General features: G+C 37.7%; 1 protein-coding gene across 6 annotated transcripts in view; it reads right to left on the bottom strand.

The window, feature by feature from the left end:
* Positions 1-15,116, bottom strand: part of fcho2 (FCH and mu domain containing endocytic adaptor 2) — a 48,402-nt gene that overhangs the window by 13,322 nt on the left and 19,964 nt on the right. For 5 of the 6 annotated variants that reach the window (XM_086053920.1, XM_086053922.1, XM_086053921.1 and 2 more), the window contains exons 9-16: positions 10,978-11,022; positions 10,822-10,891; positions 9,952-9,973; positions 9,688-9,744; positions 8,231-8,288; positions 7,560-7,735; positions 2,627-2,651; positions 394-433 (exon numbers count right to left, since the gene is read on the bottom strand). In XM_086053920.1, coding sequence (XP_085910046.1) covers positions 394-433; positions 2,627-2,651; positions 7,560-7,735; positions 8,231-8,288; positions 9,688-9,744; positions 9,952-9,973; positions 10,822-10,891; positions 10,978-11,022 — 493 coding nt within the window. Of the gene's footprint in view, positions 1-393; positions 434-1,205; positions 1,245-2,626; positions 2,652-7,559; positions 7,736-8,230; positions 8,289-9,687; positions 9,745-9,951; positions 9,974-10,821; positions 10,892-10,977; positions 11,023-15,116 lie in introns of all 6 variants that reach the window. The other variant, XM_086053919.1, reaches the window with a different exon arrangement.

The following is a 15,116-nucleotide window of genomic DNA, read 5'->3' as shown; positions in this document are numbered from 1 at the left end:
ATATACAAATATGAGTAACAAATAATTAACTATGTTAATTAATAGCATAAATTAAAAAAATACAAAGTAATTGGTTAATCAATAATTGAATGAATAAATGATTTTAAAAATGGTACATAAAATGCAAAAATGGAAAAAGGCTTTTTTTTTAAATTTTTAATAAAAATAATTAAAATGGGTGTGTGCACATAAGAATTTTGGGGTGGTTCTCAAATGAGCCCCAGGATGATTGGTGCTCATTTTCTTCCACAAACCCACCGACACATTTGAACTCTTTTTTTTTTAACCTCGTCTATGTCTAAAATGGCCCATCCAATTAAATGTGGGCCATGGGCTCAATAGTTTGGCCATGCCTCCAAGAAGTAAAGAATGCGAGAATTTTTTTTGACTCACTCATATGAAGCCGGCACCCGCGCTTTGGCCAGCTCGTCACCTGCGGGGAGGAAAACATCATCAACATTCAGTGGTGGAGTGCTACCGGTTTGCCCGACCAACCAATTGTCACACAAGGAGTGTTTTGAAGTTTAATCGCACCTTCACCACACCAACAAGTAAACTGCCACCATCTGCTGTTAAAAGTCAGCAAAAATCAATAAAAGGACACTTCTCATTGATTGTCATTAAAAACACCGGGTGGCTCTGTGATAAATACACTTTCTAACAGGGGCGGCTGGAATTAGACTTGCCGCCACTGTTTAAAGTCTGAAACTGCAGCAAAATAAGGCTGGATTTACACTGCATCGTACCATACAGTATTCATATTTGTGTGTGTACACCTCAAATGTGCCATATTTACATCTATGCATCTCTAATGAATCACATTTGCATCTTTAAGTGTAAAGTGCCATATTTATGTATACATTTCTACTGTACCATATTTACTGTATCTGTTTATACACCACTTCGTATTTCATCACATTTCATGTCAATACAGCTGTATTTATAATCATATGCACATCATTAAGTTTATTGGACCATATTTACGCCAACGAGCACATTTACCTCATATTTGTTAAGCAACAGTGTCTCGTGAAGCATGCAGTGTAAATCCATCCTAAAATATTCGAAGCACACACAAACATTTGGAAGTCGCGAGTCACGTAAGCCGTGTAGGTGAGTGGGGAGGGGGCGGTGTGGGGGTTGTTTGTGGGGGTTGTTTGAGCAGCCATTGAAGGTTGGGGGGCCTGCAGTGAACAGATACTCACTCTGAGTTTGGGAGCCTAACATGGATGCTTCCTTGAACCCTGAGCGTATGCACAGCGACAACGTCAGTAAGTGCTATTAAAAAAATAATCAAATTAAAAAAAGAAACGCAAATCTGCCTCGCGAAACGCCCGTGAAATGTTTGGGAGAGGAAATGGCATCAAACCAGATGATGGTATAACCTGTGAGACCTCAGATCAGGGAGCACCACAGGATTACTTTGTATTTTGTATTTTGCTTTTCAGTGCAACATAAAGAAGTGTTGTTTATTGTTTTTGTTTTTTACATTCGATAATTATCAATACACCTTAAGTTTTTCCAAAAAATTGCTTGTACAGATAAAAATGTAAAAATGGCTTCCAATCCAGATTGAATGGATCCAGGTCGCCTGGCAACGGATCCGGATTACCTGGATCCAGATTGACTCACGAACAAGACTAACTGGACATCAATCCATTTTAACTTCTGACCTAACCACCATTGACTGGTGAACAACTCAGATCAATTGGATCCAGATCACCTAGCAACCAATCTGATTTGATTGGATCCAGATTAACTGAAAACTAGTCCAGTTTGACTGTTTACTAATCCAGATTGACTGCCGACCAATCCAGATTGCTGGGTACCAGACTGCCTGGCAACTATTAAGAGACTGAATTGATCCGTATTAACTCTCAACCAAACCAGCTCTGACGATCAATTGTGGATAGTGTGGAACAGATGAGCTCACTCACATTTGAATTGTCTCAAAGAAAATCAATGAACAAATGCATGCAAATTGGTTTGACATTATAAATGGACACAGACAGAAAATGTGCTGTTTATTTTTGGATGATATTAATTACATCATAGATGTGTTTCCTTTGACGAATAGCTGCTCAAAAGATCAGCTAATCAAAACATAACCTTGCGGACTATATACATGTATATATATATATATACACATATACATATATATACATATATACATATATATACATATATACACATATATACATACATATATATATATATATATATATATATATATATATATATATATATATATATTTATATATAAAAAACTTTGCAGATTGATAGCGGGTGTTTTTGCAGCGGGACCCGCCGGAGCAAAGACAGAAAACCCATCTGGGAGCAGAAAACGGCAAGGGATTATTTGTGACATGTTAAAATACAAGTGGCCAATTAGGCAATTAATCTCCCTCACGCGCCGTCGGGAGGCAAACAAACGCTGTCGCTGGCGTTCCCGGGAAAAGAACAGCTATTTGCTTTTTCCCCCAGGAAGTGTTGCTCTTGGCTCGGTTTTCTGAACAACTTCTTTGAAAAACAAGGGGCCAGTAAAAAGGCACTCAGGGGTTGGGGTGTGTGTGTGTGTGTGTGTGTGTGTGTGTTATGGGCGATACGAGGAGGTGAAAATACTCACTGGATTGGTTCCTCCGCATTTGGCCCTGAAAAAAGAAAAACAAAGAGAGAATATGAATAGTCAATTTGATATTAAATTTTTTGGGAGATACTACAATGACATCAAGCATGTATAATAAAGCCTTTATTTGTACAATTGTACTTAATAACAATTCTATTAAATTTAAATGTTTTTGCAATGCATGTAAAATACACATGCAAATTCGTAAGCATTTGTTATGAGAGAGGCCTGTATTTCTTTATTTTTTTCATATCCCCAAGAAATGACACAAATCGTATTTACTTTGTAAATATTACAATATTTATATATATATATATATATATATATATATATATATATATATATATATATATATATATATATATATATATATATAAATGTATATATGGTGATAATACATAATCTATACATTTTCAAAGCATTTATTAAGCCATTAAATGTACACATACTTCGCACCATATTTGCTTTTATCACTAGAGTAAAAGTAGCAACTTGGGAAAATAAATAAAAATAAAAAAGTAGCAACAAGTCTTCAATAAGCTAAATTGTGCCATTATTTTTTTTTGGGTTGACAGTTTATTCAAATCTTTTAACTATGCCAGTTTTTTTTTACATTTAAATTCACATTTGATGTATGTAGAATTTTAAATACATACAAAAGTATGTATTTAAAATTCTACATTCAATTTAAATTCTATCTTACTCTAAATTACTCTAATCAACAAATTTTTACAAAATGTTTAATCAGAAATGCAAGTGAACTTTTCTAGATGAATTTTTTTCACTAATTCCAAATCTGTTTCTATAATAACAACAAATTAATACGTACTGCTCATATAATAATATATTTAGTAGTATTTATGAATTACAGGTTAGGTTCAGCAACAGGTGGATTTTTTTTCTGAAACGTCATAGCTATAAACTACAACACATGGGAAAATCTGTACTGCGCAAGCTTTTTATAAATACAAATAAATAAAATCTCAAAAACCTGATGTGCTAGTAAAAATAAGGACAAACATTTTTTGAAGTTAACATAAAAAATACATTTAGGGACACAGAAAGCCATCTCTGATTAAACTTGCTGCTGACCAGAGTTATGACTACATGCACTGTATCTATTTTATTTGATTGTTTTTCCTGTTTTGTCATGATCCAGCAAAATTGTGCGAGTTTATAAAACTAAAAAATTTACATTTGCTGCACACAGCCAACAAAGTGTTCACAATGACATATAGCAATAACAGTCACCTGTAAAATTAACGACCTAAGTCCGACATTCCCCACGTTTTTAAAAGCTGAACTGTATCCTGGACTTTTAAGTTTGTTTTCTTTTTTTTTTTTTTTTTCACCTGCTCAGAGAGAGCCGCTTAAAAAAGATGCTTTCAAGTGCTTTAAAAAAGTTGGAATTAATTACTCCCAATGGCCCGCGACGTTCCTGCATCGGAGTGAACAGGCCAGTAAATCACACTTGATGTTGTTGCAAGCAGCGGAGTGTCAGAAGATTGGACGCCGTGCAGTGACCATCACTCATGGCTACGAGACAAACGCGTAAATCTGTAGTCAGGCTGCGTAACACAGGATCCTCTCCTCTGTGTGTGTGCGTGTGTGTGAGAAACAACAAAATGGCTCAGAGGAACACAAAACAGGCGAGGTTCCATCGCACCCGGCACTAAGCGGCAAATGGGTTCAATTACAGCTCTCCTCGGTGACCACACACACAAGCGCGCACACACACACGCGTACACACCCACACACAAACACACACACATGCATATAAATAGAAAAATAGGTGGAGGCAGAGCCAAACAGGAGGTGGGGGAGAAAAAAAAAAAAAAAAGACATTTCAATAATTGACACCAGACGATGCAATTGTGTCAGCAGCCTAGAGGATGATGGATGGTGACTTTAATGGGGAAAGCTCCTGTCAATATAAACAGGAAGTGACACGGGGCAACCGTGCATGCGTTACTGCATAGGTGACAAATTCAGGGCTCGCGGGCCAGATAGTTGGGGGCGTGGGGAGGGTGGATGCTGATTCGGGGGTGTCCACACAGAAGAACATATAGTTTTATAAAGTAGCTGAAAGCAATACTTGATCAAAACTAGACGTTACTTGAACAGAAAATAACTAAAAGTAACTTTGTAGAAAATGGCTAAAGTAGCTGGCATTTGCTGAAATAAGTATCAAAAGCAATTTTCTGATGTAGCTGGGAGTAAAATAAAATAATGTTATTTTATTTAAATTTATTTAGGTTATTGTAATCCGCAAAGTTGGAATCAAGGCAACTGGACTATTCTTGTTGGCAAAATTTTTTTTTTTTTTTCATGTGTACTGTAAATGTTCAAATTTTACTCAACAATGCCATTAGGATAACGTAATACTTTACATTAGAAAAACACACTTTTCCTCCCAACTAAGTAATTAGGCTAACCTAAAATATTTTACACTCATTTTCAGAAATCATTCTAATATACTTAGGCAACTATGAGATTTTGCGCATGAAATATATTGTATATTTGAAAAATCTCTCATTTTCCAAAAACGTAAAAGTACGTTGGGCAATTTAAGTATTCTAATGAGTCACACATTTTAATGTTGCCCTTGTTTGCATCCTTCCTTTCCTAAAAAGAAGACACATTAGGGTGGTAGCACCTTTCTTAAAAAAGAAAAATAAAATATATTGAAAAGACGTAAAATGTTGCAGTTTTATTTCAAATGTCATTACACCTATTCCCATTAACACAAAAGAAAAGTATTTGTTTTTTTTTACATTTTGTTTATTGGCTGTATATGATGTGAACAGAACTGTGAACTTAAGTTATACAATACGCCCACAACTGTGATTTTGGCCGTAACTGCGACATGGTTCAAAAACTTCTGAAATGGATGCTTTAAAAGCAACATCTTGGGAGTGTGCATTTGTGATAGAGAAGAAAAAGGACAAACTGAGAGAAGGAAGAGAGGTGAATGGCCAAGGTAGAGAGTGTGCCCTCTCTTTGCCACGCCAAGCCTGGCACGCACACATGCACGTGCACGTGCGCGCACGCACACACAGACACACACACACATGCACACAAGTGACTTGAATTTTTAATGACTCGGCTTATTTTCAGAGTGAGGCCATGTGTATGCGTGTTACAACGTCTGCTTCGACATATTCCTTTAAGTGCTTGTGTGTGTGTGTGTGTGTGTGTGTTATAATAGTTGTTTTGGGAGTTTAAAAAAAAGTTTAAAAATACAACTATCAATAATTAACAACTGTCGTATAAAAGTAGAAGCAAGTCTTCACGAAGCTAAACTGTGCTATTATGCAAATTTTAGATGTCAATTCATTAGGTTATACTTTAGTAGTCTTTTTTCGATAAAAAAAAACCCCACCCAAAAATGTCTTATGCATTTCATCTTGTCTTGTATAATATAAAAAGTGTAAACTATGCTTTATATTTCATCACGCCAATAAAAATTAAAATCACTCATTCTTTTCATGATATTTATGATATACTTTTGAAAATATTTGAAGAATTCACATGGTATATTAAATATTTTCATCCAGCAATGATAAGTTAGATTATTTTTTAGTTATTTTTTTGCTGGTTAAACACACATTGGGTCGCACTGACTCATGAATATTTTGAATGTACCTGCTACTATCTGCAGACAACTTGATGCTTACATAGTGTAATATTTTTAAATAAATGAAATGTCTGATGGTTACTGCACAATCCATTTTTGTCTGGAAAAAATCCAGAAATCTTTGTTAAAAATTTCTGAATTGCCTTTACACCAATGCAATGTTGCTGGTCAAATTGACCCATGTTTGTATTTGAAAAACTGATGTTCTTTTCTGCCGTTGTCCAATGACGTAAACTCTTCATTTTTGTCTGAAATTATTCCAGAAATATTAGTTAAAAATCCCCTTGTCAAGGTAATATATCCTGGGAAATGTATGTAAACACTGTATTTAACTTTGTGTGTTGTTAAGTAGCGGGGGGGCTAATGCAATCACGTAAAGCCGCATGTGACTCACGAGCTAATGCTCAGGCCCTTGTTAAGTATAAAAATAAATGCCTTGAAAGGCCAGGAATGCCACCAGCCTTTTGTGGCCTAGCGAGACTAAAACATTCCCCTGTTGCCCTCTAGTGTTGAAAAGCGGGAGCGTTCTTCCCCCCTGCACCCTGCATCTTGTCCTCCAGTGACAAGCGTGGCAGGATTTTTCTGAACGTCAGCGGCTGGAAAACCTCTGACGAAAGGACAACTTAGATAATAAAACTTGAAAAAAAGTTTTTTACTGCAATTACGGTGTTGCACTGGGGTGGCGCGCTGCATCACAAACTGTTGGAAATCACTACTAACAGTCACTTCGAAGAACAACCATGAATTTTACTTCACGGCAACAAATGTGTGAGCCAAACTCAAATAGATAAACATTGTTTCTTTGGTAATCAAGCATGTTGAATTTCTCCGGAAAAATACTGAGTGGATTTTAGAAAAGTGACAATTACAACCGTGATTTTACCAGCATTATAGAACAAGATGACACATTCCAGAAGTTAGCAATAGAAAAAGAAAATGCACGAAAGAAGTTAGCACATAGAAGGATTTTAGTCTTAAAGTAAAAGATATGAATGGCTTAAATATGATTTAAATTTCTTTCAACAATGCACGGGAAGACTATCGGTAACTTCCAGTAACAACCCAGGCTAAACTTATTTCCTTCCTTCCTGACATAAAAAGCTCATCTCTCAGTTGTGTTACATCACTTCAACATACTTCCTTGACACCGATTACTACTATTACTAAATCAGGGATCCTGGATTTTTATATCACATTTTAGTCTTCTATATGATTTATGAAAAAGATATGTAAATATTTTGAGCCAGGAAAAACCTTGCACCCGGCGTGCATTTGTAGACATCAACGGCGACGTACCGAGGTAGATGGCGACAGGACGATGTTGCCGATGGAGGCCTTGAGCTCGTCGATGGTGGCGCGGTTCTGGTGCGTGCCGTTGTTGGGTTGCACGGGCTTGATCTCCACGTGGAACTTGCGCGGCTCCTCCTCGTCCTCCGAGTCGCTGGACGAGTAGAAGGAATTCTCTTTGGCATGTTCATCCTGTGCCGTTAAGGAGGTGATACGAGCAAAAGAAAACAAAAACAAGCATGGAGACCCACTAACGCAGGGTTATTTATTTTTTTCTTAAGATGCCCTTCATAAACCTGATGACAACAAAGGGTATGTAACTCAAGGTAAAAACCTTTCTTGCATTAATAAATTCTATGTACCACCAATAGTCTAAGCATAGTATTTTGATTAATATTATGTTTGTGGAATCAAAATTAAGCAGATTAAGGCATTTATTTTCATCAATCTCAGGGCATTGTGATTTCATCCGTTACCGCCCTCTGCTGCCAACTGAAGTTGACGTCAAAGTGACCTTGGGCTCACATTACGATGTCACAGCTCACCTGTTTTCTGGATTTGGTGCGCTGGTCCCCATGTGACCTTTTAAATGATACAACATAATTTATTGCAAATGATTTTGCTGACCCCCAAACCACATTGAAGGGACCTCAGATTGAAAACCACTCATTGAAGGATATCATTCTCCATGGATTCCGGCCGAATGCAGAAGCCTTCGTCGTCGACTCGTGGAAGATTCTGCAAAAGGCAAATTGAAAAATGTTGGCCTAAAATAAATCACATCAGCGGGGCAATTATGGGTTTTAATTCCACAAATAAATCAGAAAATGTCATTGAAAGCCGATCCATCACTTAAACTCCAGTATGTTATGTGGCTACGGGCTTTTCAGTACACAACTATACGGCATCTATTTGTGGTAGGTTTAGGATTATTGAGAGTTCTGTTTCATAAACATTTTTTATATTAACTGCAACGAGTAGTTCAAGGTGTGCATTTGTGGTAAGCATTTATTATTTGAGTGCCTTTATTTGTAACAAATCCTTTTTTATAAAAAAATGTATTCTTAATTTTTTATCCACCTTAAAATTTGGTCTCTGTAGGTGACGGATTTTCACCTATCACGGGTGGGTCTGGAACGCAACTCCCGCGAAGAATGGGGACCCACTCTACAGCGCTACCTCAATGAGTGGACCGGTCTTACAAAAATTGGAGTGAACTCACCCTTAATCACTTAACAAGCAGCAGTTGGGCAGATAGTGAACAAATCTTCAATAAAAGAGACTTTAAGATGTTAGAGTTAGCCATTCCCAGTTGACTGTAAAACTAAAGATAAAACAAAGTTGTGTATTCAATCCCATTCAACTCACCAAAAAAAACCCATGTAGCTTAATGCTGAAACTTCGTAGACAGACTAACAAAACTAGCATTGATGTTGCTGCAGTTATGACCTTTTAGGCAACGGATATTTCAAGTCAAACCACGCAGCAAGACAATATAACAATATTCGCAGGCCGGTATGTATTCTTTATCCTCAGCAAAAAATGCCTACTATTAGATATGTACATCTGTTTATACTGCTCCAGCACGCCCCGCGACCCTTGTGAGGAGAAGCGGTACAGATAATGGATGGATGTTTATACTGCTACCTGGTGGCCAAGGTGTGCATACCAGAAGGAACAAATGTCAATGAGCATTGAAGCATTAAACTATGATGCACAAACAGTTTACCTTTATATTCCATTTAATTATGTTATTACGGGATGTTTTCTACAATACAGTCGAGACAGAGCTATTTATTTTAATTAAAAGCACATTACAAAAACCTTTGTTGGTGTTTTGGGGGGGATCTGGAATGTGTAAATGAATTTCCATAAAGGAGGAGTGTGGTCACGCAATGGACTGTTTAGAATTTCTGTGACTTTTCTTGGTGTTGCGCCATGAGAGTTTACTAATTTAAAATATGAACCTTGGCAAAACCGTATCATTACAGAGGCTTCTATTTGAGGAATTACGGCAACTGTATGAGTACTGGGTGTGGAAGACTTCATCATTTATTACAGACGACTGCGACTTGTAAAATAACGTGCTGCAGTGAGTGTATGTGGTGTGTGTGTGTGTGTGTGTTGGCTTGCTTACAGCGTTCTGAATGTCTATGGCCCCGTAGTATCCGGGGGGAGCGCCGTTGGCAGCGTTCTGCGAGCATAAACAAAGACAAGCGGAATGAATGAATGAATGAATGAGCAAATCTGCAAAACAAACAAGAGGGAAGCAGGGAGAGAGAGAGTCACATGTTCAAGTAGTAAGAGGCGACACAAAATGAGCGCCTCCCCTGCTGCTCGACATGGCCAGCGACAACAACAACACAACACAACGAGGGGGAAGAGGAAGCCGTTTACTCACACTTTCCGCCTCCGCTGATTCCCTGTAAGACCAAAGGGACACGACACCATGACAAAACACTCGTCATTGTTGTGCTGCGCATTAAACTGTGAGTGCTGAGAGAAACATTGGATACGATCTGATCATATTTGGACGGCAGTAGCAGTGTACTGCAGTGATGATTGCAATTATTGACATTTGGAGAATGGAAAAAAATTGAATAACAAAAAATGTTCTTTTCACTGTCCAAAAATGGAAAAGTTTGTGTTTGTAATTATTTTTCATATTTTTAAAATATCACTGGTCAATTTAATTTCCCCCCCACAAATCAGCACCATTTTATTTTTTACAAATTAACAAAATTTTTTATTTTTTACCGACAAAAAAAATCAATCATCAAAAAATATTCAGTTAATTTTAAATTGTCTGAACAATATTGGTTTGCAGATTCAAGGATTCCGTCCAACAGCGACAATATATATTTGAATATTGTTTGATGAAATTCCCAAACATAATGTATTCATACTTGAATAAATATTTTATTTTTATAAATCATATTTCATTTTCATAATATAATACAGATTTTACATATGGACTGATCATGATAGTTTGTCTGTACTCTTATCTATCTTCTAATAAGCCTGCTATGGACGAAGTGTTGAAATTTGGCACTCTGTTCAATCTTTTTGTGATAATTCCATATCAAATGCATTTAAAAAAATACTCTAAACATCTTTAATTATAAAAATAAAATGTGTTTGAACTAGTCTTTTTGGTTTGGGGGCAAGGGAAAATTTCATCTATCAGCAGCAATATGGAGCTTTGAGTTCGATCAATATATATATATGTATACATGATATGACCGACACTTCTTTTAATTCCTAAACTTACGTGGAGTCTGTGTCTTTGTCTTTCCTGCGTCCTGGAATGCCAAATGGCTTTCTCCTCCTGGGTTTGGCACCTTTGACGATACATAAAGTAGTTGATTAAAAAAATCTTACATATGTTATATATTCCATTTATTAATATCTTAACTAAATTTCCCACCTTCGGTAGCGATGGCAGCGTTACACTCCTCAAACTCAATGGGCCCTAATGAGACCAAAAAGAAGGAAAAAAAAAAAATCTTTTTAGGTTCATTTGGCACACAAAGGGTCAACGAGCCGCCGCTGTGAACGCTGCGAATGTACATCACGCAATAATCGCACACACATACACACTTGTGTTGAATACAAAAAACCTACACACTCGGGTGGAGGGGAAGTTGGCGTGCGGCACAGAGTAGAGTGTACGCAAACAGGGCGAAGCTGATCCCACGGGGCAGACGGGGTCACCGACCGAGTCAAACGTACGTCTGGTGGCCATCGCAGCAAGGATAACAAAAAAAAAAAAAAAAAACCACACACACACACACTAACGCCGACTCAAAGTATGTATTTTATATATCGTTCATGAATATAGTATGACAAGTGCAATTCAATAAATCAGAGTATCGTAGAGGAAGTCATTTAATTTTTGCAACTCAATTTAGGCAGCACGTTTAAAAATAAAACTACCACAGTTGAAACAAAGTGCTGTCCATGAATAGAATCAAACATAACTAAAAATAAAAAACAACAATAAAATGTTACACAGACCTATTAAACACTGTAACATTTAAATACTTTTTAGAAAGATAATTCTAAGTATTTTATTCGTTACTCAATTCCTATCCAACTTCTATAGTGAAAATAATTTTAGGGGTGTAAAAAAAAAAAAAAAACGATTCATATCGGAAAATCGGTTTTGATTTGACAAAACAAAGCAGTTACATTTTAAAACTGTATCGAGAAGCGCATTGAAGCGTCTTTTGTGGAGTGATGCACTCCCCTAATTATTACTCATGTGAAATTTTAATTTGCCGGTATTGAGATTGTGAGTTTTTGTTAGCTGTAATCTACAATCATGAAAATAAAAAAATAATAGCATCTGGTAATATATCACTCAGTGTGTGGTGAATCAAGGAAGCTCTCTTAATCTTAACTCAATCAGAATAAGACAAACAAGTCCAAGATTGTTTAATGATGTTTAAAGCCACATGGACAAAGCTGCTGTGTAGGCTTACAAGATGCAATTCTTCACCTCCATCAGCCAGAGGCCGCGGTAGCACATTCTACACACTGCTTGTTTCATGACAGTAGCAAGATGTCTGATGATCAAAATAAAACGTCCCAACATCTATGGAACGTACATAGGGGAAAACTGTCGGTCAGCCACAATAATGAGAATCTATCAAAAGAGAGAGCAAGACAGTATGTTGTGATACTGATACTCAGCCGTGCGTCTTTGCTCATTGAGGTAAGTCGCTTCCAGGAATTATGTCGGCACCAGCGTCTGGATCCTCTTTTACAATGGCCATCTTGAGTGAGGCACACGGATACCGATAACTGGGCCAAAGTGGAGCATTCTATTCCTCTTGTGATCAAAGTCAGAAAACTACCGATTGTCGTACGACTCTACAGATTATCGTGAGTGACTGGCCTGTGGTGTGGGTAATGCTAAACGTGTTTTTTTTTCGCATCGCGAACATCACAAGACCAAACCCAGAGGACAGATGGGCTGTGCCGTTAGCAATGCGAGCACGAGGGCACTTTGACGTCAGTTTCAGTTGCCAGCAGGAGGCGGCGCTGGATGATTTGTCAGCCACCTGAGATGGATGAACAAAGGTGGATTAATCTGTTTACCGTAAAATCCCATATTTTTGCAAGAAAAAAAATCCCAAATCGAGGGGGAATATTGTACAGGAGGGCTAATAAGAAACAATTGTTTAGGCGTCTACCAGTACCTCAAAAATAGAGAGAAAAATATAAATAAAAAACTATAATCACTGATTTATAGCGCATTTCATAAACAATGTAGCACAATATGCTTCACAACATGTAAAAGCAGTTAAAAAGAGAGTTAAATATATTTAAAAGAAAAGTAAAGATATGTTTGGAATATTTTTTCATTCGTATGATTCACTCTGATAATAATGATATCAGCAAATCGCGGGACTGTATTATACATAAGTGCAGAGAAAAACACGCTCTCTAAGGGGGATTTTGGGGTTTCATATTACACACGCATGCGTGTTATTCACGGGATTTGACAGTACGAAATAGGAACACTTGTCAGCCGCTGCTGTACGACAAAATTCACGTGCAGACTAAACGGTCACATTCCCGACGTTACTCACTCGGCCAAAAGAAAGCCTGTACCTAAATAAAAGTTAAAAAACAAAGTACTTCAAAGTTAAATGCAAGTATGTACTAAAAGGTCAACACAAATGAACTATACTGTCAAGGTACCAAGGTTTTTATGAGTGAACATGGCCTTGAAGACAGGAAGTGCGTTTTGTAATCAGAGCAGATACTGGAAGAGGCAGCGCCCGGCGGCAACGCGGCACGATACGCTAACGTGCCTTGACCTGAAAAGAACAAAAGCCGGCAATGTTTTCAATCGCGACGTATACATTAGCCGCGTCGTCCGCGACCGCCGGTCTCTGGGGTTGATGGGGGGGGGAGGGGTGGTGGGGCTCCATTGATGCATTGTTTGGCATGCGGCAGCGCCCTGATGCGAAGCGCAGGCAAGCAGCGAGTCACGAGAGGCACCCATCACGCCAAGCGAAGTGGATAAAGTACACCGATGACTGATCTACTCTACTGTGCAATATCGTCCCTTAACCGCTGGCACACACGCACAAGCACACACACACACAACACACACACACACACACGCACAATGGCTGCACGAACTACTCTCTGTTTGTGTGTGTGGGGGTCATGCCAATCAAAACACAATCGACATTCAAGAATAGCACATCACACGGGAGGACGGACAGACGCTGGACTCAAACTCATAGGGACATTGAACTGACAGCTTGGATGCTCTCATTTGTACATTACAGTGCGTGGGTGTATGTGTGTATTAGGGCTGTTCGATTTTGCCTAATAAGAAAATCCCGATTATTTTCTCTCAAACCCGATTTTACGATTACGATTTCTTTGTAATATAAAAAATAATGAAAAATGAAGTATTTTGAATGTCTTTTATTTAAACTGAATTTTTCTTTCTTTGAACTCAAAATGCCAGTCAATTTAACTTAATACACACAGAACAATCCATTGGGATTAAGAGCATTTTACTTACACAATAGATTTCAGATCTGTTCTTAATTAAACCAATAATGAAAGACGAAAGTGCATATACCATCTGAAACGAAATCATCAACATGAGAGAAGGTAGACAGTCAAGTCTGTAAACCAAACAGTCTGTCAGCAAGTCATTTTGCCAACCAGCTAGTGACTAGCCTTTCACCTTTCTCCCTGGTCTTGCTTAAACATAAATCAATGATTAGTGCAAAACTATCACTCAAAAATACAATGCACTGTTAAGCTTAAGTACGGATGCATAGTCCGACTGGACCAGAGGTCCGTTGTAGAGGAGAAAAAAAAGGGACGCCTTTCAGACGTTGAGTTAGTTGCTCACGGGTTTTATTGTGCATCCGGGGCACATACTACACTACAGATCTATTTTTGCCCGATTTATTAACCAAACGCTCACTTACCTGAGCAAATAGCAGAATCGCCGGTATAGCCGTGGATGTTGTCGTCGTTTCGGACCGCGCGCTCGTGGGAGGAAGCGGCAATGCAGAGGAAACTACGGTGGTTTCGATAAATAACAAAATCGAACGTGCCGATTTGAACGTTTTTAACATCGTTTTATCAGAATATTCGGTTACGGTTCAAAATCGCTTAATCGAGCAGCCCTAGTGTGTATATTCCAGTACATATTACACTGGGGAACAATTTGAAAAAAAAATCTGTAGAGTTTGAGATTTTTATGCTGATTAAAACTAAAATTGGCAGGCTGATTCCAAAATTGTAGTCAGTTTTCAAATTTTCCTTAAATTTTCTCTCCACAGCTGACCCTCCAGATAAGCAAAATTCCACTGATAGTTGGAGTAAGATTGCAGTAAGAAGAGCTGATTACGATTGGACTCATCTGCAGCTGCGTGGCAACTTCAGAGATCTCACTCTTTTTCTTGAAATTATTTTCGAGGTCATTTTGTGAGACTATTTCATCGGTTACAGTAAGAGTCAAGTTATCACAACATGCACTGATAAATTCTAGAAGTTCTTTTCTACAATTTTACTTCATATTTT

The sequence above is a fragment of the Filicampus tigris genome, chromosome 15, assembly GCF_054856515.1.
Source record: "Filicampus tigris isolate MCC_2025a chromosome 15, RoL_Ftig_1.0, whole genome shotgun sequence".
NCBI classification, from domain to species: Eukaryota; Metazoa; Chordata; class Actinopteri; order Syngnathiformes; family Syngnathidae; genus Filicampus; species Filicampus tigris.
This window is presented reverse-complemented; position numbering and strand designations above follow the sequence as displayed.